This window comes from Globicephala melas, chromosome 3 (assembly GCF_963455315.2).
Source record: "Globicephala melas chromosome 3, mGloMel1.2, whole genome shotgun sequence".
Taxonomy (NCBI): Eukaryota; Metazoa; Chordata; class Mammalia; order Artiodactyla; family Delphinidae; genus Globicephala; species Globicephala melas.
Window position 1 is genome coordinate 109,565,609 of NC_083316.1, and position 25,461 is coordinate 109,591,069.

General features: G+C 37.8%; 1 protein-coding gene and 2 pseudogenes across 7 annotated transcripts in view; all 3 read left to right on the top strand.

Moving 5' to 3' along the window:
* Positions 1 to 25,461, top strand: part of RAD50 (RAD50 double strand break repair protein) — a 234,168-nt gene that overhangs the window by 167,521 nt on the left and 41,186 nt on the right. For all 7 annotated transcript variants that reach the window (XR_009563465.2, XM_060296199.2, XM_060296200.2 and 4 more), the window contains 11 exons: positions 8,557 to 8,685; positions 8,918 to 9,083; positions 10,485 to 10,678; positions 11,100 to 11,306; positions 12,357 to 12,539; positions 13,148 to 13,305; positions 16,298 to 16,473; positions 16,962 to 17,199; positions 20,268 to 20,457; positions 20,898 to 21,024; positions 21,654 to 21,847. Coding sequence is in view for 6 of the 7 variants with exons in the window: in XM_060296199.2 (XP_060152182.1) it covers positions 8,557 to 8,685; positions 8,918 to 9,083; positions 10,485 to 10,678; positions 11,100 to 11,306; positions 12,357 to 12,539; positions 13,148 to 13,305; positions 16,298 to 16,473; positions 16,962 to 17,199; positions 20,268 to 20,457; positions 20,898 to 21,024; positions 21,654 to 21,847 (1,962 nt within the window). In the remaining variant the exon portion in view is untranslated. The remainder of the gene's footprint in view (positions 1 to 8,556; positions 8,686 to 8,917; positions 9,084 to 10,484; positions 10,679 to 11,099; positions 11,307 to 12,356; positions 12,540 to 13,147; positions 13,306 to 16,297; positions 16,474 to 16,961; positions 17,200 to 20,267; positions 20,458 to 20,897; positions 21,025 to 21,653; positions 21,848 to 25,461) is intronic.
* On the top strand, positions 1,456 to 2,539 carry LOC115860155 (large ribosomal subunit protein eL21-like; annotated as a pseudogene).
* LOC132596965 (regulatory solute carrier protein family 1 member 1-like) lies at positions 21,916 to 24,403 on the top strand (annotated as a pseudogene).

Here is a 25,461-nt window from a genome sequence, read left to right on the forward strand (position 1 = left end):
TGGGAATAAGGAAGCCAAAGACTTAGACGTTGCTTTTAATGATCTTATAGTCTAGCTGGAGAAATAAGGAATATATTTTAAAAGATAGTTAGTATTACAAAGAAGTAAAGTGAAGAGCTATGTGAATGATATAGTTTAGAACAGAGGTTTCCAACCCCTGGGCCATAGACCAGTACCGGTCCGTGGCCTTTTAGGAACCAGGCTGCACAGCAGGAGGTGAGTGGCGGATAAGCGAGCAACCTTCATTTGCTGCTCCCCATTGCTCTCATTACTGCCTGAACCATCACTCCGCCAACCCTGCCCCAGCCTGTGGAAAAATTGTTTTCCACGAAACCGGTCCCTGGTGCCAAAAAGGTTGGGGGCTGCTGGTTTAGAACATAGGATCTTTAAGAGCTAAAAGATGGTGACTGTGGCACAAGTGAGAAAAGAAAAGAGAAAATGGGTAAATTAGACTTCATCAAAAGAAAAACCTTTTGTTCTACAAACTATACCATCAAGAAAGCAAAAACACAACCCATAGAATGGGAGAAAGTATTTGCAAGTCACATATGTGATAAGGAACGTCTATCTGGGTTATATGAAGAACCCAGTAAAAAAAAGTAACACAATTTGAAAATGCACAAAGGCTCTGAATAGATATTTCTCCAGGGAATATATGTGTGTATCCAATAAGCACATGAAAAGATGCTTGACGTCATTATTCATCAGGGAAATGCAAATCAGAATCACAATGAGCTATTACTTCACACCCACTAGAATGGCTAAAAGTCAAAAAGATAGGTAATAATTATTGAAAAGGATGTGGAGAAATTGGAACCTTCATACGTGATGGTGGGAATGTTAAATGGGGCAGCCACTTTGGAAAACAGTTCAGCAGTTCCTCAAAATGTTAAACATAGGGACTTCTCTGGTGGTGCAGTGGTTAAGAATCCACCTGCCAATGCAGAGGACATGGGTTTGAGCCCTGGTCTGGGAAGATCCCACATGGTGGAGCAGCTAAGCCCATGCGCCACAACTACTGAGCCCGCATTCTACAGCTACTGAAGCCCGCGCACGTGGAGCCTGTGCTCCACAGCAAGAGAAGCCACTGCAATGAGAAGTCTGCATGCTGCAACGAAGGGTAACCCCTGCTCCCCGCAGCTAGAGAAAGCCCACATGCAGCAGCGAAGACCCAACACAGCCAAAAATAAATTAAAATAATAAATAAATTAAAAGAAAATGTTAAACGTAGAGTTACCATATGACCTGGCCATTTTACTCCTAGGTATCTTATACCCAAGAGCAGTTAAAATGTACATCTATACAAAAACTTACATAGGAAAGTTCATAACAGCATTATTCATAATAGCCAAAAAATGGAAACAATTCAAATATCCATTAACTGATCAATAAAATGTGACATATCCATACATGGAATATTATTCAGCTTTAAAAAAGTATGAAGTTCTGATACAAGCTACAGTAGGCAAGAACCTTGAAAACATGTTAATTGAAAGAAGCCAATCATAAAAGACTACATAATTGTATGATGCTGTTCCATTTATTTGAAATGTCCAGAATAGGCAAATCTATAGAGACAGAAAATAGACTAGCAGTTGCCTAGGGTAGTGGGTAGAGACGAATAAATAGTGACTGCTTAAGGGCACAGAGTTTCTTTTCTGGAAGTGAAAATGTCATGGGGGATGGTTTCACAACTCTGAATATACTAAAATATGTTGAATTGTACACTTTAAATGGGTGAATTGTATGGTAGGTGAGTTCCATCTCAATAAAGTGATTTCTAAAGTGATGGCCTGGCCTTTGGGATGAAACTGCCATCTTCCAGCAATTCACCAACATGACCAACACAAAGGGAAAGAGGAGGGCCACCTGCAATATGTTCTTTAGGCCTTTTAGGAAACATGGAGGTGTTCCTTTGGCCACATACATGCAAATCTACAAAAGTGATATTGTAGATATTGAGGGAATGGGCACTGTTCAAAAAGGAATGCCCTGGGCTTCCCTGGTGGCACAGTGGTTGAGAGTCTGCCTGCTGATGCAGGGGACGCGGGTTCGTGCCCCGGTCCGGGAAGGTCCCACATGCCGCGGAGCGGCTGGGCCCATGAGCCATGGCCGCTGAGCCTGCGTGTCCGGAGCCTGTGCTCCGCAATGGGAGAGGCCACAACAGTGAGAGGCCCGCATACCGCAAAAAAAAAAAAAAAAAAAGGAATGCCCCACAAATGTTACCATGGCAAAACTGGAAGAGTCTACAGTGCTACCCAGCGTGCTTTTGGCATTGTTGTAAATAAGCAAGTTAAGGGCAAGATTCTTGCCAAGAGAATTAGTGTGCGTGTCAAGCATATTAAGCACTCTAAGAGCCAAGATAGCTTCCTGAAACTATCTGAAGGAAAATGATCAGAAAAAGAAGGAAGCCAAGCAGAAAGGTACTTAGGTTTAGCTGAAGTGCCAACCTTCTCCACCCAGAGAAGCACACTTTGTGAGAACCAATGGAAAAGAGCCTGAACTGTTGGAACCCATTCCCTATGAATTCATGGCATGATAGGTGTAAAGAAAATAAAAGACCTGGATTGTTAAAAAAAAAAAAAAAAGTGATAGCCTGGAATGGAAAACTACCACAAGACCTTCAAGGGAGAAGCTGATCTGGGCCATAAAGATGGGGAAAAATCAAATTGACAGACTAGAAGCTATTTTATATATGTTTGTTTTGTGTTTTGTTTTTTGTAATCTTTTTTTAAAATTTGTTTATTTATTTGGTTGCGCCAGGTCTTAGCTGCAGTGGGCGGGCTTCTTAATTGTGGCTTGCCAGCTCCTTAGTTGCAGCATGTGGGCTCCTTAGTTGCAGCTCCAGGGTTCCTTAGTTGTGGCATGTGAACTCTTAGTTGCGGCGTGCATGTGGAATCTAGTTCCCCGACAGGGATCAAACCCAGTCCCCCTGCATTGGGAGCTCAGAGTCTTATCCACTCTGCCACCAGGGAAGTCCCTGTATGTATAAAACTAATACGTGCTCACAGTGAAAAAAATATGGAAGAATATTAGTTGAAAAGTAAGAGATGCTCTTCCTACTCCTCATGTCTGACCTCCCACATATATCTTATGATCAAGTGGGTTTTCTTGCACAAATACACTATATGTGTGTATACAAACATGCACATGTATATATGTACATATTCACAAATACGAGCTTATTAAAACAGGACTGTGGGGAAGAGCCTGGGTTAAGTAAATCAAGGTAAAAGGAGTGGGAGCTAGGATTTGCAGTCAGATTATGAAGAGCCTAATGGGTTTAGAATTTAGTGCAATAGACATAAGAGTGAGAAAAAGTATGTTATATTTTAGAAGTAGTTGTTCTAATAACTGTGTGTAGGTACTGTGGTAGTTACCAAGATATTGGAACACATTTTATTTTCTTCAGACTTTCCTGGTTGGAAAGATGACAAGCACATATAAGGCAGAAAAAGGCAAGAGCTGTGAGAGCTTTGAGGAGGAAAGAAGAGAAAGTCTGAGGTGGCCAGAGAGGATTTCATAGGACTGAATTTGGCGTACCATTTTGCTGACCTTAAGTAGATTGGTAATTACAGATATGGTGACAGCAAAATGCAGGCTGTCTTTGAACAGTATCAAGGAAATCCTCATAGTTGAAATGGAGCATTTGTATAGGAAATAATGTCAGGGTAGAGCTAAGTGATAATACCTGGTATTTATTGAGCAGTGCCAGGATTCTAAACAAGGCTGTAGCAAACGTTGAGGTGTTTGTTTATTTCTTTATTTGTATTTAATTTTGGCTAGTCCAAGGGTTTAATCTTACTCTCTGTATCTTTAGAGCCTAGCCTGGTGCCTGACACTTAGCAGGTGGTTCAGTAAATATTTATTAAGTGGATGATTTCCAAAGTCCTTTTTTTTTTTTTAGCTCTGAGTTAAAAGGATTCTTCCCTTCATAGAACTCAGCATAAAGCTTGAATCAGATCATCTTCTCAGCAGCCATCCAGAAGACAGCTCCATTTCGGTACTGCACTATAATTCATGCTTTCCCATTTTTACAGATTTCCTACACTTTCACGAACTCTCTCATAAACTACTTTATTCCCATACCACCACATCCTATCCTGACCTTGGCCCACTTAGCCCTGTTTTCCTTTCTTGCCCTCAATGGAAATGGCTTGAGAAATTTGTTTTCAAGTTCAAAAGCACCCTCTGGCCCTCTTATTTATTCTTCCACACATAATTTCATGATCCTTGTGCACCTTATAGCCCAAGTGCCTGATTCTTTTGTCTTATTTCACACACCTAAGCTTTGAACACTCTGCTGCTATATCTTTTGTTGTCTTTCTATTTGTTTTAGCTTCTTTTACTAGGTTGTGTGCTCTGGAGATAGAGCCTGTGTTTTGCGCTCTGGGGTTTGAGCCAAAACACAGATGTCAAAGAAGGAATCCCCAGCATCTAGTTACTGGCTGGATTTAAGGAATGAAGCAGCTAGAGATGTCACAAAAGATCTAAGCCAAGATAATGTTTTTTGTTTTTTTTAAAAAATTTATTTTATTTATTTATTTTTGGCTGCTTTGGGTCTTCGTTGCTGCGCACAGGCTTTCTCTAGTTGCAGCGAGCAGGGGCTACTCTTTGTTGTGGCATGTGGGCTTCTCATTGCGGTGGCTTCTCTTACTGCGGAGCATGGGCTCTAGGTGTGCGGGCTTCAGTAGTTGTGGCACGCGGGCTTCAGTAGTTGTGGCTTGTGGGCTCTAGAGTGCAGGCTCAGTAGTTGTGGTGCATGGGCTTAGTTGCTCCGTGGCAAGTGGGATCTTCCCGGACCAGGGATTGAACCCGTGTCCCCTGCATTGGCAGGTGGATTCTTAACCGCTGCACCATCAGGGAACCTCCAAGATAATGTTAATGCTTCTACAATACAGTGAAAACATTGGTAGAAACCGAGTAGTTTCTGAGAAGTAGGGTACCATAACAGAGGTGTTAATATTTATTGCTCTTAAGAATGAATCCAGTTCTCTTTGTTAGATTGTTCAAAGATATTTTGTGACACAGAATTTTTTTCACAAGTGATGTGAATGGTCCCATTCATTGAGGGCCTACTGTATGCCCAGTTGCTGATCAAAGTGCTTTAAAATGTATTATGTGAGCCCCACAGTAACCCCGTGAAGTTTCATAGATGAGAAAAGTGAGGCACAGGTATTCACGTTGGAAGTAAGGGGTAAAGCCAGGATTTGATTCCAGGCTTCTCTGATTCCTAAACTGATACTTTTTTTTTCTTTAGTCAGATTTATTGAAATATAATTTGCATTTAGTAAAATCCACCCTTTTGAAAGTATATGATTTGATGAGTTTGGACAAATGCATACAGTAGCATTACTATCAGTACAGTCAAGATATAGAACATTTCCACCCCAAATAGTTCTCTCAAGTCTATTTGTAGTCAGTCCCCTACCTCCATTTCCAGCCCTTGGTAATCCCTGATTTGTTTTCTGTCAGTATAGTTTTGCCTTTTCCAACGAATGCGACATCAGTGGAATCATACATTATATAGCCTTTTGTGTCTGACTTCTTAGCATAATGCTTTTAAATTTATGTGGTTGCATGTACGAGTAGTTCATTCCTTTTTATTGTTGAGGGTATTCCATTGTAAGGATATATTACAGTTTGTTCATCCATTCCTTTGTTGTTGGACTTCAGGTTGTTATCAGCTTTTAGCTATTACAAACAAACCTGCTGTAAACTTCTGTGTACAGGTCTTTGTTTGGAGATATGTTTTCATCTCTCTTGGGTAACTCCCTAGGAGTGGGATTGCTAGGTTGTGTGTTAAGTGTATGTTTTACCTTAAGAGCTGCCAAACTATTTTTCAAAGTGGCACATTTGGTAGTCCCACAGCAATGTACAAGAGTGCAGTTGCACTTCATCCTTGTCAGCACTTAGTATTATCAGCTTTGTATTTTAGCCATTAAAATAGATGTGTGATAGAATCTCTGAGCAGCTTTTCTTTTTTCATTATGGTTTTAATTTGCATTTTCCTAATGTTAATCAATGTTGAGCATCTTTTTATGTGCTTATTTGCCATTTGAATATCGTTTTTGGTAAAGTGTCTATGCATATCTTTTGCCTGTTTTCAATAGGTTTTGTGTGTGTGTATTTTTTGTTTTTGTTTTTGGTCTTACTGTTGAAGCTGTGAGAGTTCTTTAATTATTCTGGATATAAGCCCTAATTGGGTATGTGTTTTGCAAATTTTTTTTTTCTTCTTAACTGCTTTCAAAGGGCAGGAGTTTTTAATTTTGATGAAGTCCAGTATATCAAAATTTTCTCTTATAGTTTTTGCTTTTTGTTTCCTATCTAGGAAATCTTTGCCTGACCCAAGGTCACAAAGATTTTCTTCTTGAAGTTTTCTAGCCTCAGTTGTTAATATTTAAGTATATGTTCTATTTCAGGTTAACTTTGAATATGGTATGAGGTAAGGTTGAGATTTACTTCCTTTTTTTTTTTTAGTTAGTTTTTATTAGAGTATAGTTGCTTTACAATGTTGTGTTAGTTTCTGCTGTGCAGCAAAGTGAATCAGCTCTATGGAGATTTACTTCTTTACATAGAGATGTCCAATCATTCCAGCTCCCAGAGCCTGTAGTCTTAATTGTTATACCATCCTGCCTCCCAGTCTCATCTCCCATACTCCCATACAGTGCTCATTGACCATTCCGAAAATCTTCAGGGCCCTTAAGAATTATGCTAAATCTACTGTGCCTGTGCTCTATAAATGGAGCAACCTGGATGGCAGCATCTCTGTTTACAACATGGTTTATTGAATATTTTAGACCCACTGTTGAGATCTGCTGCTCAGAAAAAAAAAAGGATTTTCTTTTTCCCCCAAATATTACTGCTCATCGGCCATGCATCTGGTCACCCAAGAGTGCTCATGGAGATGTACAATGAGATTCATGTTTTCATGTCTGCTAACACAGCATCCATTCTGCAGCCTATGGATCAAGAAGTCATTTTGACTTTTAAATCTTTTTAAGAAATACATTTCGTAAGGCTATAGCTGCCATAGATAGTAATTCCAGTGATGGATCTGGGTAAACTGAAAACTTCCTGGAAAGGATTCACCATTCTAGATGCCATTAAGAACATTCGTGATTCATGGGAAGAGATCAAAATATGAACACTTTTTTTAAGACATAATACTATTGCACACTTCTACAGTATAGTGTAAACAACTTTTATATGCACTGTGAAGCCAAAAAACTGTGTGACTTGCTTTATTGCAATAATCACTTTATTGCAGTGGTCTGGAACTGAACCCAGTATATCTCTGAGGTTTGCCTGTAGTGTCATAATGATTAGAGGGAATGTATGGCAGCACCTAGTACAATGTCTGCAGTATAGCAGGCATTTGATCGATGATAGCTATGACTGTTATTATTGGTAAAAATTTTTTTTTCAAATCTCTCTTTCAGCTAACGTACTGAACACTTGTTACATGTGCTGAGGAAGCATTGGTGAACAAAGTAAAGTTTCTGTGGTGATAACGTGTTACCTATTAATATACAAATCATAAGATATGGTATTAGTATAATTTATCAAATGACATTGAAGTTGAGGATGCGTTTTGGTGCAGCTATGAAAGCTTACAATGGATATCTGTAATAATGTGTTAGTTTAAAAATTAGGTTCTAAAAATGTCTTAGAAGAGGAGTTGGTCAGCCTAGAGGCAAACACCAGAAGAGTATCCAAGGAGGGAAGACTCTGAGCCAGGTCACTCATATTCCTAGGAGATGAGGCAACCAGCTGTTCCTGGAAGCAGGCCACTGAGATCATTTGTCACATTTCACTTGTGATGCACCATGAGTTTCCAGTCCACTCAGTAGTTCTAATTCTTTTTAAATAAATCAAATAGTTAGTCTTTTAAGGATTAAGTTCTGTTTTTTTTAATTTTTCGCTGTGTTGGGTCTTCATTGCTGCTCATAGGCTTTCTCTAGTTACGGCAAGCGGGGGCTACTCTGTGTTGCAGTGCGCGTACTTCTCATTGTGGTGGCCTCTCCTGTTGGGGAGCACAGGCTCCAGGCACGTGGGCTCAGCAGTTGTGACTCACGGGCTCTAGAGCACAGGCTCAGTAGTTGTGGCACATGGGCTTAGTTGCTCCATGACATGTGGGATCTTTCCGGACCAGGACTTGAACCCATGTTCCCTGCATTGGCAGGCGGATTCTTAACCACTGTGCCACCAGGGAAGTTCCAAGGATTAAGTTCTTAAAATGTGGTACTTTACATAATGTGGCTCCAAGTACCCAATGAATGAATGACTTTTGTGGGAGCTGTTGAGGGCAGGGGATGGGCTTTGGAGTTAGAAGGGAGTTAAATTCCTGCTTTTCTTTACTATCTGTAAGGAGTTGGACAAGTTACTTAATGTCTCTGATCCTCAGTTTCTCAGTGCTCCCTTTATAGCAGTGTTACCATTAAATGAGATCACTTTTACTAAGTGCCTGGTCCTGGGACATGTTATTTATCTTCAGTTATTTGCAGTATAAACTATAGTGAATTCTGTTTATGTAGGGTGTTTGTTTATTTTCAGAATCGTCTAAAAGAAATTGAACAAAATCTCTCTAAAATAATGAGACTCGACAATGAAATTAAAGCTTTGGATAGCCGAAAGAAGCAAATGGAAAAAGATAATAGTGAACTGGAACAGAAAATGGAAAAGGTTTGTGGTGGTAGAATTTTGTTTTACTTCAGAATTTTCAGATTATTGTAATGAACCTCATTTGATTCCATTTTGACAGTCATATTTTGAAACAAACATACAAATCTTGATGTTTGTGTTACTTCCATGTTTATGTTAAAAAGAAGGATATTGAATAAGCTTTGGTTCACATTTTGTACCTCAGACTGATACCTTGTTATACATTAAAGCTCTTTATTTTGGTTCTACACAGATTTTTCAAGGGTCTGATGAGCAGCTAAATGATTTATATCACAATCACCAGAGAACAGTTAGGGAGAAAGAAAGGAGACTGGTAGAATGTCAGCGTGAACTGGAAAAATTAAATAAAGAATCTAGGCTTCTCAATGAAGAAAAATCAGAACTACTTGTTGAACAGGGTAAGAGACAGTGTTTACTTCGTCTTTTCCCCTATTATAATATTACACATTTTCTGCATGAATGACAAGTCTCCAGGGAATTATGCTGAGTGAAAAAAGTCTCAAAAGATTATATATAGTATGTTTCCACTTCATATGACATTTTGAAATGCCAAAATTTTAGAAATGTAGAACAGATTAGTGGTGGCCAGGGTTACCCAGTAGGAGGAAAAGCAGGAGGAAGGCTAATGTGGTTATGGTTTTAAAAAAACCAAGAGGGGTTCTTATGGTATTGGAACTGTTCAGTATCTTGGCTGTCATGGTGGATATAAGAACCAACACAGTTGATAAAATTATGTAGAACTTAATACACACACAGATATGAGTAAAACTGGGGAAATAAGAATAAGATTGATGGATTGTATCAGTGTCAGTATCCTGGTTGTGATATACTATAATTTTGCAAATTACTAAAAGAAAACATAGTTTTTCTACTCAACAACAGTTCTGACGCCAGGTGTGTGGGTTTTTCCACACCAAGCAATTCTCCAATTCTCAGTGAACACCAGCTAAGTGTCCTGTAATTTAATTCAGTTCTGACACTCCCTGTCCGGAGTTAGCATAGACCCCACAGATTAAGGGCTCAGTCTCATGAGACTGTCTCCCACTCCACTCCAGCTGCCAATCCCAAGTCCCAGGTTGTCTGGCACCTGTACTTCTGACCACTGGCTGTAAATCAGGGGTTCCCACAACCCTTTTCTCAGGTTCAGTAATTTTCTATAACAGCTCCTAGAACTCAGGGAAGCACTTACTATTACCAGTTTATTAAGGATATAGCTCAGGAACACCCAGATGGAAGAGATGCATAGGGTAAGGTATGGGGGAGGGACACTGAGCTTTCATGCCTTCTCCACATGCGCGACTTACTCAGCACCTCCATGTCGTATTCACCAACCTGGAAGCTCTTTGAATGCCATTGCTTAGGGTTTTTATGGAAGTAATCATGTAGACATGATTAATTAAGTCATTGGCCATTGGTGATTGAACTCAGACTTCGGCCCCTCCCCAGAAATGGGAGGGGTGGATACTGAAACTTCCTACTCTCTAATCACAGAGCTGATTCCTCTGACGACCAGGTCCCATTCTCCAGGAGTCACCTCATTAGAATAAACTCAGGTACAGTTGAAAGGGACTTATAATGAATAACCAAAGATACTCCTCTCACCCCTATCACTGAGAAATTCTAAGCGTTTTTGGAGCTCTGTACCAGGAGCCAAGGACAAAAACCAAATATGTATTTCTTACTACATCTCAATACAATAGTTACCATTTGGGGAAACTGAGCAAAGGATGTAAGAGATCTTGCTCTTTTATTTTTTAAAATATCTGATAAAAGAATTACTATGATTGTGTTTTTTAAAGGTCGTCTACAGCTACAAGCAGATCGTCATCAAGAACATATGCGAGCTAGAGATTCATTAATTCAGTCTTTGGCAACACAACTAGAATTGGATGGCTTTGAGCATGGACCATTCAATGAGAGACAGATAAAAAATTTTCACAAACTTGTGAGAGAGAGGCAAGAAAAGGAAGCAGAAACTGCCAGGCAACTGATGGTAAATACTGTTATTTTCTTTTGTTTGTATCAGATTGTCTAGTTGAATTGTTTTAATTTTGGGATTGACCTTATTTTGTCATATTTTTGGATTAGTGTTAGGATAAAATTTGCTATGAGGTAGAATAAAACCTTTATGGAAGCAAATTTTTTAAAGTTTATAAGTATAAAAGTACAAAGAATATATAGACCTATGTTTTTTATTTGATTTTAAGTAAAATTTCTTTTTAAAGCTAATTGTAAAGAAAAAGTTTGCTCGAAGTTAATAATGATTATCTCTGGGTTATGATCATTATATTTTTTTATGCTTTTCTATATTTTCCTCAGAGTGCATGTGTTACTTTTGCATCAAAGAAACTTTTTCTTAATGAAGTTTTTAGTGAAAAAATTGTTAATGCTCATGCTTCTCATTATGTATTTAGAATGACTTTGCAGAAAAAGAGACTCTGAAACAAAAACAGATAGATGAGATAAGGGATAAGAAAACTGGACTGGGAAGAATAATAGAGCTAAAATCAGAAATCCTAACTAAGAAGCAGAGTGAGCTGAAAAATGTGAAGTATGAATTACAGCAGTTGGAAGGATCTTCAGACAGAATTCTTGAACTGGACCAGGAGCTCACAAAAGCTGTAAGATACTATTTGAGCAATCTAATAATTTTAAGGTATAAGATATTTAGAAGTATTTTACCTTTTGCTAATCCTGAGATTATGGCATTTTAATAAAAATGTCAACCTTGTCTATCAATCTCATGTAAAATGAATTTATCTGAATATCTTAATGACCCAACTCTGCTCCTGGAACCTGGTGGATTGAAAATTAGAATCATCTAAAGAAACTTAAAATAAAAAACTTATGCTTAGACCTTAAACCCTCCAAATAAAAATCTCTAAGAGTGGGCCATAGAAATGTGTTCAAAACAGAACTGGGTGATTCTTATGAGTACCTTGATTGAGAACCACTTACCTAAGTTTAAAAAAAAAGTATTTTCCCTCTAGGTTCCACACACTACAGATTTTATATGATTATTGCTGTGTTATCACTTCTTCTGGGGTAGAAACTTTCTTAGCCCACCTCTTCCTTTCATGAATTTCCAAAATTTCTTCTTTGTTTCTAATCTCTTCCCTTCCTTCACACCTCCATTACCAAAATAAGCATCCTAAAGCTTGGCAAATGCCACTTTCAGGTCCCATCTTGATAATTTAAACATTTCTATTTACTCCCAAACTTAACATCTAGCATACATTTTTGTCAGTTTAGCACGATATTGTCCTGTTGTGATGGGGAGATACTGTTCAGGGACCATATCACACGATTTTTAGTTTCTATATGCCAGGCAATGTAGTGAGTTACATGGGTACTTGATAAATGCTTAGTTATTGATTGAAGAGTCACTAAACTGTATACTTAAGCATATTTTTCTTAATTTTGCACTAATTTTCACTTTTCCCTCCTGTTTGACTCTTCCAGATTTATTTACTAAGTCTCTACTGTTATAAAATAGTAAGGTAACTTTATAAGATCTTTCTTAAAAATTTTATTACTTCTGCTTTTTCTGTTGTTGGATAAAATCAAACAGTAATATTTTGACCATCCTGAGGAGTAGCTGATTTCTAATACACTTTGTCATTATTTTAACACAACACATATAAACCTGTTCATTTATTTGAATTATTAAGGAACGTGAGCTAAGCAAAGCTGAGAAAAACAGCAATGTAGAAACTCTAAAAACAGAAGTAATAAGCCTTCAAAATGAGAAAGCAGATCTAGACAGGACCCTGCGTAAATTGGACCAGGAGATGGAGCAGTTAAATCATCATACAGCAACACGTACCCAGATGGAGATGCTGACCAAAGACAAAGTATGACCTTTCTTTTTGTTCTAATTATACTTTCTGGTATTTAAAATAGCTTATCTTACATTCATAATCGTTACACTGTGAAGTATTTAGTTGATATTGGCTTTTTACTTTAGGGGTTAAATGAACTTAATATAAAGTTTTCAAGTTTAAAAACTGTTTTCTAATTACAAAGAAATAATAATACAGAAGTGTATACACAGAAACACACACGTGTACATTGCTGTTAATTTTTATCATATACCATACAGAAGTTTTAATTTTTATATCATCAGACTTGTTATTCTTTTCTCTAATGGCTTAGAAAGTCCATCCTCACGTTAAGAGTTTAAGAAATTTTCAGGAGTTCCTTGGTGGCCTAGTGGTTAGGATTTGGTGCTTTCACTGCCATGGCCCAGGTTCAGTCTCTGGTCGGGGCGCTGAGATATTCCTCAAGCAGTGAAGCATGGCCAAAATTTTTTTAAAAAAAGAAGAAATTTTATATTTTCTTCTTGCATTTTTGTAGTTTTATTTTTTAAGCCTAGAACTGTAATCAATCTAAAATTTATTTTTGTTCTTTATATAATGTGGAGATATTGAGCTTTATTTTTAAACGATTTTTTTTCCTATAGGCTGACAAAGATGAACAAATCAGAAAAATAAAATCTAGGCACAGTGATGAATTAACTTCATTGTTAGGATATTTTCCCAACAAAAAACAGCTTGAAGACTGGCTTCATAGTAAATCAAAAGAAATTAATCAGACCAGGGTCAGACTTGCGAAATTGAAGTAAGTAGTTACAACATTTGAAGATGTAGTAGAAGTCTCTTTTTTCATGCTTTCACTTTTAATTGTTTTGAAATCATTTATTGTCACGAAGTGGTATGTCTTATTAATTGACTTTGATTTTCCCATATTTTACAAATTAAGTAAAATGGTAACAGATAGTGAGTTCAGCTTCTTGTTCCTTGAAAGTTTGCAGAACTAAGTGAGAGGATTAAAATATTCCTTTATAAAAAGTGAGACCTGAAACTATAAAACGCCTAGAAGATAACATAGAGGAAAGGTTTCATTGTATTGAAATTGGCAATGATTTCTTGGATATGACACCAAAAGCACAGGCAGCAGAAGCAAAAATAGACAAATGGGACTATATCATACTTAAAAACTGCTGCACAGCAAAGGGAACGATCAACAGGGAAAAGGCAATTAACAGAATGGGAGAAAACATTTGCAAATTATATATCTGATAAGGGGTTAGTATCCAGAATATGTAAAGAACTCGTACAACTCAATAATAAAAAAACAAATACCCAGATTAAAAAAGTGGGCAGAGGGACTTCCCTGGTGGTGCAGTGGTTGGGACTCCGAGCTCCCAACGCAGGGGGCCCGGGTTCGGTCTCTGCTCAGGCAACTAGATCCCACAACTAAGAGTTCACATGCCACAGCTAGGGAGTCCGCCTACTGCAACTAAGACCTGGCACAACCAAATAAATAAATAAATAAATATTTTAAAAAATAAACAGGCAGAGGACTTGAATAGACATTTCTCCAAAGAATATATACAGATGGTCAACAGCATATGAAAAGATGCTCAAGATGATGCTAGTCATCAAGGAAATGCAAATCAAAACCACAGTGATAGCACTTCACACCACTTAGGATGACCATTATCAAAAAAAACAGATAATATAGTAGTGTGTTATAATAAGCTATAATGAAAAAGAATCTGAAAAAGAATAATATAACTAAATCACTTTGCTTTATACCTGAAACTGACACAACATTGTAAATCAACTATACTTCAATTAAAAGATAAAATAAGAAGTTGAAAAAAAAACAAAATAACAAGTGTTGGTGAGGATGTTGAGAAATTGGAACCCTCTGCACTATTAATGGGAGTGTAAAATGGTGCAGTTACTGTAGAAAACCTGTGGAGGTTCTTCAAAAAATTAGGAAAAGAATAACTAGATGATCCAGGAATTCCACTTCTGAGTATATATTCAAACGAATTGAAAACATGATATCAAAGAGATATTTGCTAATCCATGTTCACTGCAGCATTATTCACAATAGCCAAGAGGTGGAAGCAACCTAAATGATGGATGAATGGATAAAGAAAAACTGGTGTATGTATAATGGAATATTATTTATCTTTGAAAAAGAAGGAAATCCTCTCATATGCTATGACTTGATGAACCTTGAGGATATTATGCTTGAGGATATTAAAGCGAAGTAAGCTAGGCACAAAAAGACGAGTACTGCTTGGTTCCACTTATGTGAAGTATCCAAAGATGTCGAACTCTTAGAAAGTATGTAGAATGGAGGTTCAGAGTAGCCAGGGGGCGGGGGCGGAGGGGGGGTAGTTTTTCAGTGGGTATAGAATTTTAGTTTTGCAAGATGAAAAAGTTTTAGAGATCTGTTGCACAACAATGTGCATATAGTTAACACTACTGTGCTGTACAATTAAAAATGGTTAAGATGTTAAAGTTTATGTTTTTCCCACAGTTTAAAAAAGTGATCCATTTTTTCAAATATCACCTTGAGTGTTACTTGGATAAGAGGGTCAAAAATTCCACACATATTTTTGAGGCAGATAGTGGATTTGACCATGTTAAATTTGTGTTTCTTGTGGAAATGTCTGTTAGGGAATAGAATACTGGAGTTTGAAGTTCAGAAGACTGGAAGTTGTTGCTTTGTAAGCGATAACTGGCATCAGTAGGTCATGTCAACTTGAAGGAGTTATTCAAAGAGAAGAGAAAAAATTGTAGTTAGACTCCTGGAAAACACCAACATTTAAACTGTTCGCAAGCAAAGGAAGAGGAGCAAGCGAAGTCAGTGCCCCAGGAGCCAGGGTGAGAACAAGACAGGAGTGATGTCTGGGTTGCCTTGAGAAAATAGTCTTTCAAGGAGGGGTTCAACCGTGTTTGGTGCTGCTGAGATAGTGATCTTAATGAGCAATGCTCAATGACTAGGATGGTGAGAACATCATCTACATGTTATTTTTTTTCCAAATTTTTACTGTGACTCACAGTGGGAAGTATCAAGATGAGGCACATGTACACTCACATAGATTTATCTGAAACAAATTTCTTAAAATAGTACCTATCCTAACCACACACAATCTACTCCAATATATTCTACATATTATGCTTAATTTTTCAAAATATGCTGAATACAATGCATTGAATTGATTATATGACTTGCCTAATGCATCAGAACCTGTAAATTGAAAACCCCTGATCTGTGTGGGCATGGAGGCTGGCTAGGATTATATTTAAGAGTTGGAGTGGAAATAAATTGTACCAGTGAGCAAAGTCTTTGATGAATGAGAGGCAGTGAATGATCAGGTTGTAAGTAGGTGACAGCAACAAGGAGGGAACAAAGGAAAAGTTTTTACAGGAGGGAACGGAAGTACAGTTGTGAAAGGGTCCACCCAGAGTTAGGAGAATGTTCTCCTTTTTTTTTCTTCCCTCCAGATCTGGCAAGCATATTCTCCTTGCTGAGGCTCTTAACCCAAGATCTAAGACCATGAACCCCTGCAAAACCAAGCAGGGTTTTATCTGTACACATTTTTCTGGGAGCAGGCATATGACCAGGGTGAGTCCATGTGGTAGGGGTAGATTCAGGCAGTAGTGGACTGTTGCCATGACTTCTAAAAAAAAAATGCTTGGTCACAGCAGACCTTTGTAATATTTTCTGGCAGAGTTTGTCTTGGATCTACCTTCTCACACTTTTCATTTCTCATGTTTTAAAATTGTAATCCATATTCTTATTTTAGCAAGGAACTGGCTTCAGCTGAGCAAAATAAAAATCATATAAATAATGAGCTAAAAAGGAAGGAAGAGAAGTTGTCCAGCTATGAAGACAAACTGTTTGATGTTTGTGGTAGCCAGGATTTTGAAAGTAACTTAGACAGGCTTAAAGAAGAAATTGAAAAATCCTCAAAACAACGAGGTAGGTTACCTACTTTATATTAGAAAAGGCATTTTGATGTTTTTGAATTTTCGTTCACAGGTAACTATTAAGGATGGGAGATTTTTAAACTTGGTTCTGGAGCTCGTTGGCTTAAATTTCAGTTCTGGTTCTACAACCTACTTGCTGTGTGACTTTGGGCAAGTTATCGAAACCTTTCTGTACTTCAGATTCATTAATAATTGCCTACCACGTGTAGGGTGTTAGGGAGGAGTAAATGAGATTATAGTTTCTGGCACATAACAAGCTTTAAAAGTTTTATACTTGTGTGTTACCAGAAAATAATTTCTACAAATCTGAATGTATTGTGCCCTTGGGAAGATTTAAATATCAGAATTTTGATTTCTTTCATTGTGTGTTTATAAAGCAAGAAGAATAATCATGTATTTACAGAAAAGGATATAACCATGTTGACAAAACTGTATTTTGTATTCTTTTCACTGGGAGTATATATATATTTTTTTAAATAGCCATGCTGGCTGGAGCTACGGCAGTTTACTCCCAATTCATTACTCAGCTAACGGATGAACACCAGTCGTGTTGCCCTGTCTGTCAGAGAGTTTTTCAGACAGAAGCTGAATTACAAGAAGTCATCAATGATTTGCAGTCTAAGCTGAGGCTTGCTCCAGATAAGCTCAAGTCAACAGAATCAGAACTAAAGAAAAAAGAAAAGCGGCGTGATGAAATGCTGGGACTAGTGCCCATGAGGTGAGAATAGGGATTTACTATTACTGTACCTGTACAGCAGCGCTGTAAGAGGTACCTATTCCACTGTCTAACATATGGTAGGTATTCAGTAAGCAAGAGGTGAATGAATAAAGGTTAAAGTCAGGATTCTAAGCCAGTATGCTCATCTCATGTTATTTATGTGATAAGAAAGAATTATTTTGTTTCAAGATAAGCTTGTTTCTTAAACTAGTCACAGGGTGGATATAATCTTTAATTTGTGTATGTTTGTTTCATTCCTGAGACTTGGCTTGAGGGCAGAAATTTTGATAGATTTTATAACTATGTGTCACTTTCTAAACCCAGCAAAGAATTAAAGTACCGGAAAGCTCTCCTCAAGAGACAAATTTTAAACTATACTTTTATGTTTTTCTCACTTCCAGAAAGAATGAATCATAGATGATTTCTATTATTTATTTTTCCCTTGCTTGTATAAGAAGTTCAGATGATTTTCTATTTATAACTAAAATCAAGTCAGAAAGTATGTGATGATTGCCTTGGTGTCTCCCAGAGCACAAAGATGGTCACAGAGACCAGTAAGACATGACCTTCATGGAGCTGATGGTCTATGTAAGGAGAAAAGCTCTCAGGATTAGACATAGAAAGCTGGGCTTAATAAAGTACTTAATTGGTTCAAACAAATGTATTAATTAGGAAGAGAGAAGCCAGTGGACTACAGAATCAGAATAGGATTTTGAGAACAGGGTAGGAGGAGGGATGTAAAGCATAGAGAAGGTGGTTTGACTTATTTAAGAGGAGGAAAGGGGAGAGGGTGTGTGTAAAGAGTAGGAGAGTAAGACCTGTGCTGCAGTAGAAACATTATCTGGAGTTTGAGAACTTATTTGTAGTGATTGATTCACATAAGTAGGGAAGATAGAGCTACAATTATGTTCAGACCTAGTTATAGCTCTATTAGGTGATGGGGAGCCATCCTAAGAGATTTAATGAAAGATGTGTTTTAGGAAAATTAATCTAATGTTAATACATTGGATGAAAGTGAGACAAACTCTGGAAACAAAAAAACCCAGAGGGTATGTTGTCCTGGAAAACTGAAAAGGAGTTTAAGGAAGAGAAGGAAGGGAAGATGCAAGAAGATGTGCTTTGTGGTAGCCAGCCTCTAAGATGGTCCCCAATGATCCCTGCCTCCTAGTATTCACACTCTTGTATTAGTCTTCTCTCATGTTCCAGGATTGGTCTGTGTAACCAATAAAGTACAACGGAAGTGATAGCATGTCCCTTCCAGCATGTCCCATACCATCATGAATGAAATTTCAGCTGAAAATGTACCTATTTATCATGTTTCTTAGTACTGACTTGGGTTCATTTTTTATAACACCTCATTTAAATAAAAACTCCATATTTTTCCCACAGGTTTTTTTCAGTACTGTATCTGTGTTAGTTGGTTCCTTTTACATAAAATTCCCTTGGAAAAAAAATGCTGTCACAAAATTGAGTTTCTGAAAAATTTAAAAAACAAAAGAGAAAACTCTACTAGAGCTCAGTAACCATTCTCTCAGGAAATATCTTTACTGTTTCTTAGAGTACTTATTTTAGCGTCTTAGGTAATCATCAGAAAAGAAGGCACCAAAACCTGGACCACATCAATAAGGGGTTTTTGTGTGTGTGTGAAAATGTGAAAATGGAGTTAAAATTGAATGGATGCCTATAGTTCTCTGCAAAAATGTCCCAGTCAAGTGAATGCTTGACTGTCATTAGGCTATCATAGCTTTGTCACTTTCTAGGTACTGGGTACATAACTTAAGACCAACTTCTGGTCTATAACACTGGGAAGTAATGTGGGCATGAATTATTCATAATCTGAATATGTTCATATTTCTTCAGGGAATTTTTTCATTCCTCTGGTATAAAAAATTACAGGTCTCTGTCACTCAGATCAATTCAGGTTGGCATTTCTTGGTCATAGTTTGGACTTTAAAAAAATCATTAAGTAATAACAATATCTGAGAGCTAATCCTTGAGTTTCTGGTTTATTATAAGGCTCCCATTAGAAACCAATTGAATTTATTATACTAATTTGATTTTAAGAATTTGGGATTTTTCTGAAAAAAGCTTAATAGCTTTTTTTTTTAAAGATTACATACAAGTTTTATTGTTTCAGAGGTATCAACAAAAATAGGTGTGGGGCCAGTACCTGCCATAGGGATGGTAATTCATTAGCTAGAGTAGCAGCAGTAAAGTGGGTTTAACAGCTTTTGTACCATAAACCCATGTAGCATTTGACTGAGTGGTTTCCTTCTTTCCTATTTTCTTTCCTTCCTTCCTTCTGTCCTTCCATCAGTTTTTAAACTTTTTTATTTTGAAATAATTTTAGACTTACAGAAAATTTACAAAAATAGTACAGAGAATTCACATATACCCTTCACCCAGCTTCTCCTGATGTTCACAGTTTATGTAACCATAATATGGTTATCAAAGTCAAGAAATTAACTTTGGTATAATTCTATTAATTAAACTACAAACCATATTTGAATTTTAGCAGTCTTTCTATTTAATATCCTTTGTCTATTTCAGGATCCAACTCAGGATTCCCACATTGCATATACTTGTTATTTCTCCTTAGGCTCTTGTAGTCTACCATAGTTCTTCTTTGTCTTTGACAGTCTTTCTTGGTCTTTCATGGTCTTGACACTTATGATGAGTATGGTCAGGTAATTCGTAAGATATCTTTCAGTTTGGCAAACAATATGGTAAAAATTGCTGGTATCAAGATCTGTCAATAGGTACTAGTTATAAAATCAGTGGACAGAGGTTTGAGGAGAAACAGGATATTTACATTTTCTTCAATGTATTTCTCCTATGATACTTATTGATTACATAGAGAAAAATAGTAACTTTACAATGGATAAATCTGGCTGACACCTTCTTAACTAAGAGTAACATACTGACATCATGTACCCACTGATGTGTTGCGTTGCCCTAAGAAGGATACAACATCACTTCTGTGGTATTCTTGCCAAAAATACATAACCTCAATCTCATCATGAGAAAACATTAGATTGCTTATTTTTAATTGTGTATGTTCTGTGAAGGCAAAGCATAATTGATTTGAAGGAGAAGGAAATACCAGAATTAAGAAACAAACTGCAGAATGTGAACAGAGACATACAGCGCCTAAAGAATGACATAGAAGAACAGGAAACACTTTTGGGTACAATTATACCTGAGGAAGAAAGTGCTAAAGTGTGTCTGACAGATGTTACAATTATGGAGAGGTTCCAGGTAAGTTTACTACAGTTTAAGGCAGAATAAAACTAGTTTCATGGTGGTTTGAATATGAAATGTGAGTGTTAAAGATAGTAACTAGTATTCTGGTACGGATTGTGTTTAGAGTTCCCTATCCTGAATTTCAGGTAGTCTCAGGGAGTAACTGCTTAGCTTATTTATATTCCTGAGTTTAGATTTTATTATCCATAAGTTCTGAGAATTAAGAAGTAGTCTTGTTTATTTTTCATTTTTAGTCTGCTTCCTTTTGTTTACATCATTTAAATTAATTTCATCATAAAAATTAATTTTATTTTTATCCTTGAAAATTTGTTAAAATTATATGAGAGCAGTTACAAATTAGATTTTAAAAAGTAAAAGCAGTTAATTCTTAAAGATTTTGAATAATGATAATGGCATAAGTTTCTTAAAGGAAATAACTTTGATTTATTCTTAAGATGGAACTTAAGGATGTTGAAAGAAAAATTGCACAACAAGCAGCTAAACTCCAAGGACTAGATTTGGATAGAACTGTTCAACAAGTAAACCAGGAAAAACAAGAAAAGCAACACAAATTAGATACAGGTAATAGAGACTGTTTCCTTATAAAGACTTCAACATTCCCAACATATGCTTTTTATCATAAATTTTATAACTATTATGTGGACAAAGAACAGCCTTTCTTCCAGTCCATGGTATATGCAGTTTCTTTTCTCAAAGGCATCACTTCTCCTCTGTTTCCTTTCTTTGCAGAACAGATTTTTTTTTTTTTTTTTTTTTTTGGTGGTACGCGGGCCTCTCACTCTTGTGGCCTCTCCCGTTGCAGGACGCACAGGGTCAGTGGCCATGGCTCACGGGCCTAGTTGCTCTGCGGCATGTGGGATCTTCCCGGACTGGGGCATGAACCCGTGTCCCCTGCATTGGCAGGCGGACTCTCAACCACTGCGCCACCAGGGAAGCCCCAGAACAGATTTTGAATGATGAGTAACAAATGAGCTGTACTTTTTCTCAGTCATATCTGCCCCATTCAGGAGGGGACAGCAAGCAGGTTTGGGAGCTGGACAGGTTCTTGTGGCATTTTTATTGCAGTAGGTGGGACCCACAGAAACTCAGCCTTTGAGAATGCCACAGAGACCTATAAAACTGGAATGAGGCTGCTTATAGTATTTTCTATACCCTTACATTAATCACCGTATCAATATGTTTTCATGCAGTTTCCAGTAAGATTGAATTGAATCGTAAGCTTATACAGGACCAGCAGGAACAAATTCAGCACCTAAAAAGTACAACAAATGAACTTAAATCAGAGAAACTTCAGATATCCACTAATTTACAACGTCGTCAGCAACTGGAAGAGCAGACTGTGGAATTATCCACTGAAGTTCAGTCCTTATACAGAGAAATAAAGGTAAAAACATTCATACATATTAGTTTTAAAAATCAGTTCAAATATGTGAAATTCTCTTTATTGGGGCAATGGCCAGAACTATGGTTATTGTGAGGATCAAGTGAAAATGGTATATAGAACTTCTACTAGTAGGTAAAGATTTCTGGAAGAAGATTTATTGACCATAATAAGGAAGAACTGGCTGCCTGGTTAAGTAGTGAACTTCCTGTTACTGGAGGTGGTCTGGTGGTGGCTGGCTAACTCCATATAAGGATTCCTACTTGTATAGGAGGTTTGTCTTACCTACAGATCCTATATCCCTGACAGACACTGCCTCTCAGGCATAGCACTTTTTCTTTTTAATTCCAGATGTCGTCTCGGAATACTTCCCACTACACTGAGGAGGCACTGAGTTGACACATGGAATGGAACCCATTTGGCTTCCCTCATCTAGATTTATCAAATCTAAGACCCAACCAATTAAATCTGGTTGGAATCTGATTAGAATCTGTTACTAATTACTGTAAATGTTTCTTAAGTAGTTTTGGATTACAAAATAACAGAGGCTTAGAGTATGGTATAAAATGTACTACCTTACATTTGTATTTTTCATTGCTTATAAAGCACTTTGACATTGAACCGTTCAGTGTCTCATTTTGTATTCAGTGTATCATTTTGATAAATGTGACTAAATCTCCTTTTTATAGGAAAAGAAATTGAGACTTACAGATATCCCATGACTTGCCCAAATTCATACAGTTAGTAGGAGGCAGGGTTAATTTTCTGGTAGGTCTTCTGATGTGTAAGACATTTGACTTCCCACCACACCAAACCACTTCCTAATACAAAATATTCCTACATTGAAATAATACTAGGGGCTTCCCTGGTGGTGCAGTGGTTGAGAGTCCACCTGCCGATGCAGGGGACACGGGTTCGTGCCCCGGTCTGGGAGGATCGCACATGCCGCGGAGCGGCTGGGCCCGTGCATGGCTGCTGAGCCTGCGCGTCCGGAGCTTGTGCTCCACAACGGGAGAGGCCACAATGGTGAGAAAAAAAAAAAATAATAATAATACTAAATAATTTTTTCTACCTTTATGGATTCATTAGGTATTTCAGGATCTTAAAGTGCTTGAGGACATGGTTTTGAACAGTGGTTATCGTATACTTATTCTATAGAGATGTTATAAGGCCAAATGATGTGGACTTCTGATTAGTAAAATAGTTTGTTATTTGAAAACCCCTTTCCTTCCAAAATAAGTGTGGGCACACCAACGTCAATGTACTAGTATGCTTAATTACCATAAAATGTCTACTTGGCCTCAGCAAACTAAGCTTAAGATCAAAAGTTCCTTTATGATTGAGACAGGCTGCAGCAGACTGTGGACCTTTTGGGTACAGAGAAAAATATTCTACCTTCAGGATGCTTTGGCTGCTCAAATTCAGAAACACTTATGGAAGTAGATATAGTTTAACAGTCCCTAGTTGCTGTGCTTATTAATTCAGCAGGCAGTCAGAATACCAATGTCAGGAACATCGGTGCATCTTATCTCACCTTGGATAATCCCTTGATGGAAGTAGAAACATCAAAATGTAACCCTTCCTTTAAAATTCCATTTCCACTCAGGATTTACACCTTCTAGAAAGTAATGTTGAAATGTCTGGAACAAGTAAGAAATATGGGAATTGCCCCTTCTCTTAAGTCTCTGTGGCAGTTGTCAGCCCTCTGTAGAGTCAGCAGAGGAATCTTGCTCATCTGTAACAGCAGCCTTGAAGGAACTTCATGAACTTTTTGTCATTAGTAGTAAAGCAGCTTCAGAAAACACATCTGAAGAAGTTTTCTGTCAATCAAAGACAGTAACTGAGGGCCAAACAGTTATTAAGGACCTTTCTGAAGGATGGACCCAAAATGAGCATCTTACAGCTACCTAGAGTGAACAAGTCTCCTTTCATCAGGCCATATCTGTATCAGTGAAGACGGAAGAATTAACAGACACTTCAGCAGACACTAGAGTAGAAGATGTAGAAAATATTAACTTCAGGGGTCTAGGTGATGGCCTGTTAGTACTGATAAGGAAGGTGTCCCCAAGTCTAAGGAGTCAATAAATGAGAGCAGTTCTGTCACTCTAGCCTCAGCTGAAACTTCTAATCAACTACATTGCACCTTTGGTGTCGAAATTTTACCCAGACTTTTAGCAGGTAAGGAGGATGCACTCAATCAGACTTCTGAGCAAACTGAGTCCTTGTCATCCAGTTTCATATTGGTTAAAGATCTGGGTCAGGGCACACAGGCCTGAGACCAGAGAAAATGTCTGTTCTGAAGCTGCAGGGCCACTTCTAGAATTTGAACCACCTACCAGCCATCCATCATCAAGTCCCTCCTTTCTTGCACCATTAATTTTTCCTGCTGCAGACATTGATTGGATCCTCCGTGCCGGCTTTACTTTGCAGGAAGCTCTTGGGGCTTTGCATTGAGTTGGTGGAAATGCAGACCTTGCACTTCTTGTTTTGCTAGGAAAGGACATTGTAGTTCCTACACAACCATGGAAAAGTGGACTAGACCATACTCCATTCCCTTAAAAAAAGCTATATATCTACACACACACACACACACACACACACACACACTCACTCACTCACTCACTCACTCACTGTAGAAACCTGCAAGCAGAATGTTGAGCCCTTTTTTTTTTTTTTTTTGCGGTACGCGGGCCTCTCACTGTTGTGGCCTCTCACGTTGCGGAGCACAGGCTCCGGACACGCAGGCTCAGCGACCATGGCTCACGGGCCCAGCCGCTCCGCGGCACGTGGGATCTTCCCGGACCGGGGCACGAACCTGTGTCCCCTGCATCAGCAGGCGGACTCTCTACCACTGAGCCACCAGGGAAGCCCCATATTTTTTTTTTAAGATTGTTTTTCGGCCAAAATAATTTATGATCTCTTGTCTGATGAACTTGTCTAATCTTTTGTTAAAATTTGGGCCTTTTTAAATGTATTGGCAGTACATGCATACAAAAACTTTTTTTTACTAAGATGATATATTCTGGAATAAAACTGATGGTTTTGTGTATAGCATACCATTTTAGAATGAGAGTGAATACTTTAAAAAGCAGAAGTCATGAGAAATCCCACTACCCATGCAGCTAAAAGCAGATAAACTTTATAATTTGGCTGTGTCTGTGCTGAAGGCAAGGTATGGCTTGTTAACTCAATTTTTGGTTTACAAACTTGATCACATGGTTTTGTGTTTGGAATCGTACTTAGTGCTCTGTGTATTATGATTCATCAGTTGTAACAGAAAATGGAAGAATAATTGAAAAAAAAGTTCTTTTATGATCATATTTCCATCTGTAAAAGAAAGATCTGGACTGAAAGAGCTTTCCTATTTTTCAGTCACACAGAGCTGACATGGGCCCCTACAAACTCAGGAAAATTTATACCTGAAGCCACATGCTCATATAATTGGGAGTACGTGGTGTAGATTAAGAATCAAGTCAGTGGCTGACGCAATATAGCGTAGTGGTTAAAAGAAAGACTCTGGAGCTGGATGAGAGAAAGACTCTGGAGCTGGATGAGATTTGAATCCTGGCTCCTTCATTTACTGGCTTTTGGGACCCTGGATAAATCATCTCTGTGCT